The sequence below is a fragment of the Nanorana parkeri genome, unplaced genomic scaffold, assembly GCF_000935625.1.
Source record: "Nanorana parkeri isolate BGI_ZX_2015 unplaced genomic scaffold, ASM93562v1 scaffold1226, whole genome shotgun sequence".
NCBI lineage: Eukaryota > Metazoa > Chordata > Amphibia > Anura > Dicroglossidae > Nanorana > Nanorana parkeri.
In genome coordinates, this window is record NW_017307494.1 from 26,637 (window position 1) to 32,759 (window position 6,123).

Consider the following 6,123-nt stretch of genomic DNA (forward strand, 5'->3'; position numbering starts at 1 on the left):
TTAAAAAATACATTTTAATATTTTACATTTAGATATATGCATGTGAAATAGCAACTGGAGATGCATGTAAATCCTTGTCTTGGTGCGGTAACATGTTTCAGTCTGTACATAGTGTGTGTGCGCAGCCATATTTGCTTGTTGCAGTGCTCTGCTTTCTGGTTCGCAGTACTATATGATGGTTTTAGGGCTAGTTCACACCAGATGCAGTTTGGCAGCTACATCCAAAATACATCACAATGCTTTTCTATGGGATTTCTGATGCTCTGTTCACTGCAGTATGTTCCGATGCAGTCAGAAAAAACACTGCTTGCCCCATTTTAGCTGCATCGGATCGCAAGGGACTGCATCAAAAATGCAGTTATATTCACTGGAGCGCACCTGAAATTTCATTTTAAGTGTCAATTGTGGTAAAACGCATCGCAGCTGTGCAGACGCATGCAGTTCTAGCGTGAACTAGCTCTAATGTACTGTTCCTTCTCAAAATGCAAGTCGGTGAGGTTGATCAGAGTAGAAGCTGTTCACTCAGGGAAGTGAATGTTGGTAAATAAGGTGAATCTGTGTTTACATTGAAAGCCTAATCATGTGCAAATAACATAAAATGGTAGAGCACAAGAAGCAACCACCACTTTACAACCAAGCTCACTCTATATTCCTTTAGTACATCAACCCATATGAGTTGGTCAATTCACTGACTATATTGACCTCCCTAATGAGGCCTCATTCACACCATCCTCCGTACTTTCCGGGCCGATTGTTAGCGCATTGGATCGCATTGCGGCCGGCTCAACTTGTTGTGGAGCGGGAGGGGGGCGTGGCGGTGCATTGAAGTGAATGGCACCGCAGCCATGCTAGCGGCCGCACGGGAAGGCAAGGCACATCAATGCCTGCGGTCCAGTCAGAAAAAAAAATAGTGCTTGCAGCATTTTTTCCTGACTGGACCGGACCACTGGCATTGATGTGCCTTGCCTTCCCATGCGGCCGCTCGCATGGCTGCGGTGCCATTCACTTCAATGCACCGCCACGCCCCCCTCCCGCTCCACACCAAATTGAGTCGGCTGCAATGCGATCCAATGCGTTCTGGCCACAATGGGCTGGAACGCACTGCTGAGGATGGTGTGAACGAAGCCTGAAGTCAATCCCTTATCGCAGCAGTTAAGAAGGGAGGTGAATTACAAACTATGTTTGCTCCCTTCAATGGCTAAATTACACATCTATAGTTAGGACAATAACACAAATATGGAATAGCAACCATGTAAAATAAACACTGCAATAATAACTCTAAATATGTGGTCTGTAAAAAAGTTTTGTTTTTTAGATCACTTAATCGCCACATTAGTCTTTATCTGCCTCAGGCGTGGCTCAGTGTCTGACACCGCCAACCCCTCTGGTAACAAGAATACAGAAATATTCTAGTGCTTTGCATCGCTTATGGAGGGACGGGGTTCACTTAAAGGGGAATTCCAGTTTCTCACCAAATATGAGAAAATTATATTACCCCCACAAATCTCCCCCCCTTGTGCAAAGCACCATTCTCTCATTGAGTAACTCTTGCACATGGCGAGCACTCATTGCTCAGCAGGGTCACTTGACCACGCTCACTAGGAAGCACTTCTCATTGGTCAGGTGGCCGTGATGACCAGTGAGTGCTCTCCATTTGCAAGTGTTATTTGAAATGCTCAGTGCAGGGCTGCATTTGTGTATGGACCGTATAGCGGCGATGATACTTCACACAAAGATATGACAACGGGCTGCCTTTATGCAGCTAAAACTTCTGTGAGCTGCAAGTTACATATACATAGTTACATAGTATTTGAGGTTGAATAAAGACATTAGTCCATCAAGTCCAACCTATTAGGATCTCATTTTAGGAGTACATGTACCCCTGTATATTACCTGTACCCCTGTATATTACGGTCCCTTAAGAAATCGTCCAAAAGTTTCTTGAACAATTCCACATTATTTGCTGAAATCACCGCCTGTGGCAGTGAGTTCCAGACCCTAACTGATCTTACTGTGAAGAACCCCCTTCGCCCCTTGTGCTGGAATTTTTTTTCCACCAATTTTAGGTGATGGCCTCTAGTTTTTGTAACGGAGTTAATTTTAAACAGTTTATCGCTAATGTTGCTACCACCATTGAACATTTTGTACATGGAAATCATATCCCCCCTTAATCTCCTCACCTCCAATGTGAACATGTTTAAATTTAGTAGCCTTGTCTCGTAGCTCTGGTCCTCCATACCCCTAATTAGTTTGGTTGCCCTCCGCTGGACTTTTTCCAACTCAAGGACATCTTTTCTTAGTACTGGTGACCAGAACTGGACCGCATACTCCAGATGAGGTCGAACCAATGATCTATAAAGTGGCAAAATTATAGACTTGTCCCTGCAATACATCCCCTTTTTAATACAGGACAAGACCCTGCTAGCTTTGTTTACAGCAGCCTGGCACTGCAAGCTACCTTTCAGTTTGTGGTCTACAATGACCCCCAAATCCTTCTCCATTTCTGACTTCCCCAGCGGCATACCCATAATTGTATAACCCATTTGTTTATTTTTAATTCCAAAGTGCATTACTTTGCATTTATCGACATTAAACCTCATCTGCCACATTAATGCCCACTCCCCTATTTTATCCAGGTCCTCCTGTAATGTTATAGTGTCTAAGTCCGTGTCTATTACCCTCCCCATTTTGGTGTCATCCGCAAACACGGAAATATCGCTGTTAACACCCTCCCCGATGTCATTAATAAATAAGTTGAACAATATGGGACCCAGCAAGTGATTTGTATTGTCTAATAAAACAAGTAACTAAGTATATTGCGTGTTCTCTCCCTCAGTGTACTGAAGGAACGCCAGGTACAACACCTCCCCGATGGCTCCATCATGGTGGAATCCATCCTTCTTCAAGTCTCCACCAATGCTGATGACCCCGGCACAAAGGTTCTGCTTATATCCTGGACCTACCAGGTTCGTCGCCATGTGTATTAGAATTGGAAGTATTCAGTTATAGGGTTGAGCTGTGTATGCTGGCCACTCATCAGTAAGATTTTACTTAGATTGAATGTATTAGATCTGTAGAGTAGTGCAAGGTCCTGTGTGACTGGATATAAATGGAAGGGTTGTATATTAAAGTTTGTTGATCCCACCAAATCTAATTAAAGTCTAGCTGGTGTGCGGCTCTTACCAACCTATAGATCTAAGACCACAGTCTGGAAATACATGCAATTTGAATGCCTGTTCCTTTGTCCAAAGCTTTTTACACGTTACAATCTGATTGCAAAATTCATTTACAGGGTTATTCACAAACTGGTGAGTTGGAGAAGGCCGGAGAAGTGAACAATCTCAGACAACATAGATGATTGGGAAACATTCTCCAATTCAGCGCACTTTCCAGTTCAGCTACAGTATGTTGTCCTAGATTGGTCACTGCTCCGGCCTTCTCCAAACTCTTCACCCTTTAGTGAATAACCCTGTAAGTTTTACCAACAACTATAAGGTGCAAGGAAGCTGCCTGGTTGGATAAGAATTGAATGGATTGTTTAAGTAAGCTCTCACACTACATCCGTTTTAGTGCAATCAGGTTTAGAAAAATTGCTTAAACTTGAGATCTTTCCTGGACAGGACCTGGTTGTGCTGTCTGGCGCTCATAAAGGAGATCTGTTGGCAGACAAGACATATAGATGCCTGCCCAGCACCTAGGATTAATTTTTCTGCACTGCATAAGTGAACATACACGTCAAGCATTTGGCGGGCAAATTTACCCAAACCACTGAATGCTGTAAGTAGTATTTAAGTACTGTGGCCCTACTGTAATGTCCCGTTAGATCTCACTACATAGAAAGAAGTGATTGCCAATTGGCTGGTAATTCTATAGAGAGGCATACACATCTTCCTTCATTCTATCCACTTCATATTAAAGTGGCACTAAACTCAGGAGTTAAATCTTAAATACATTCAAGTACCTCAACTATGAACATAACTCTTATCTTATTTGTGTATGACTCGGCTGTAGATTCTCAAATCATCTCGGAATTGGTGCCGACACTGTCCTTCCTTCTGGAGGGGGGCTACTTGTGTTCCCCATGATCCCTGTGTGTGCTGTATAGTAGTCACCACTCCAAGCTCACTCCTGTGATGGACTACAATCTCAATACAAATTAGTAAACTAAGGTGAGATTTTAGTCCATCACAGGAGTGAGCTTGGAGTGGTGACTACTTTACAACACACACAGGGACCATGGGGAACAAAAGTAGCCGCTCTCCGGAAGGAAGGACAGTGTCACCACCAATTCAGAGATGATTGGAGGATCTACAGCCGAGTGATACACAAATAAGATACATTTTTGTTGATAGTTGAGGTACTTTGAATGCATTTTTAAGATTTAATTCCTGAGTTTAGTGTCACTTTGAGATACATTCATATGGCTCCAGTGTACACCAGTTTGCCAATGACTCGTTGAGTCAGTACTCACTCTTTGTGACAAGTTCAGGAAAATTCCCATATACCAATTCTCTCATTATTCTGGCTTGTTATTACTAACCTTAAAATTGGTAGTTTTTATATAAAATAAAGAGTGTCATTGTTCATTATAAAGGACACAGCACTGTCATTGGAATTCCTGGGATACAGTGAATTGATTTCTCTATTTTCTACTTAGGATGAAGAGCTGGGGAGCTTCTTGACGTCTTTGTTAAAGAAAGGCTTACCGCAAGGCACCAGCTAGACTACTGCCGTCATCTCTCCTGGAGAAAAAGAATCACCTGATGACCCCGTGCTGCCAAAGTTGTTACATTTGGATGTATGGGATACAGCCTGCTTAGTATCAGGCAGAAGATGTGCGTATGTCCCGGACCTGAGGAGGAAACATTACTGTGGCTTTCTGGGATACGTTTTTGGAACTGATATAACACAAAAATGAGTCACATGACCAAGTGAAGCATCATAGACTCCATATTAAATATGGAGGATAGAGCAGAATGTGTGTGCTTAGCACTTACACTTTTTAATTGTACCTGATTTAAATGTCAAATATATGCAGAAAAGATATTTCAAGCATTTGTTTTAAATCATTATTGTGTTGGGTTTTTTTTTATTACTTAGGGGGGGTTTTGTAGATGTAAAAAAGCAAGTTGATTACAAGCTTGTTTAGCTTTTAATAAGTGTCCAGAAATGTAAAACTAATTCTAGCCCTTTAAAGTGCGTCTAAACCCTGTTTTTCTTTTTAGTTTTGTATAGAGTGGTAAGGGGGTTTCTATTGGGGGTCTCTGTCCCTTTTGATGAGATTTGCTCCATTTGTTTGTCCTGCAGACTATTGTTGCAGAGACTGAAAGTAAGGAAAAAGCCAAGATTGTGATTCCAGTCCCCAGAACAAGAACAGAGGGGAAGTCTATGTGGGCACAAGAGGATATTTCCCTCAATTTGGAGAGATTTCTTTTCACTTTTTGCTGCGTCTAGCAGACAGGAAGTGAATGAAATGTATGTGTTTACTGGTAAGGGTCAGTTGGGGAGAAAGAGGCGTGCAGGCATGGTGGTAAGCAGTGGCTTGCAGATGTTAAGTATGAGCGGAGACCGCTCTGGTGCAAATTATGAGAGATGCAGGCATGGGAACATGCACATGTATGGAGCAGGCTTGGAGGGAAGCTTGCACCGGGATGCAGACACAGTGGGTGGTGAGAGAAAGTGGGGCACAGGTACAGGGAGTCCTGAAAGGGGGGCTGCATGCACAGTGGGTGCTGAGAGGAGTGGTTGCAGGCGAGAGAAAGGGGGTTTGCAAGTGCAGTAGTTGCTGAGAGAAGGGAGAACTGTACAAAAGAAACTAGACTGGAGAATGCAAAGTACAACACTGTGTACAGAGTATGTAACATGCAGAGTGGTGCAGTCAGGAATATGAAACTCACATTACAAACAGAGCACAGCATACAGAGTGGTGCGGCCAGGCATGTGTAATGCACATACAGTGGTGTGCTCAGGAGCATGTAACATAAAAATGGTATAGTCCTGAAGGATGTATCCACAGGTACAGCATACAAATTGGTGTAGTCAGTGATTTGTAACATTCGGTACCAGGAACAAGGTAGGGAGGTGAGAATATGTCACATATAGACTGGTACGGTCAGGATCATG

General features: G+C 42.9%; 1 protein-coding gene across 2 annotated transcripts in view; it reads left to right on the forward strand.

The window, feature by feature from the left end:
• Nucleotides 1–4,764, forward strand: part of CPSF3L (cleavage and polyadenylation specific factor 3-like) — a 28,323-nt gene extending 23,559 nt beyond the window's left edge. For both annotated transcript variants that reach the window (XM_018568672.1, XM_018568673.1), the window contains exons 17-18: nt 2,837–2,966; nt 4,658–4,764. In XM_018568672.1, coding sequence (XP_018424174.1) covers nt 2,837–2,966; nt 4,658–4,723 — 196 coding nt within the window. In that variant the 3' untranslated portion in view covers nt 4,724–4,764. The remainder of the gene's footprint in view (nt 1–2,836; nt 2,967–4,657) is intronic.
• Nucleotides 4,765–6,123: the final 1,359 nt, after the last annotated feature.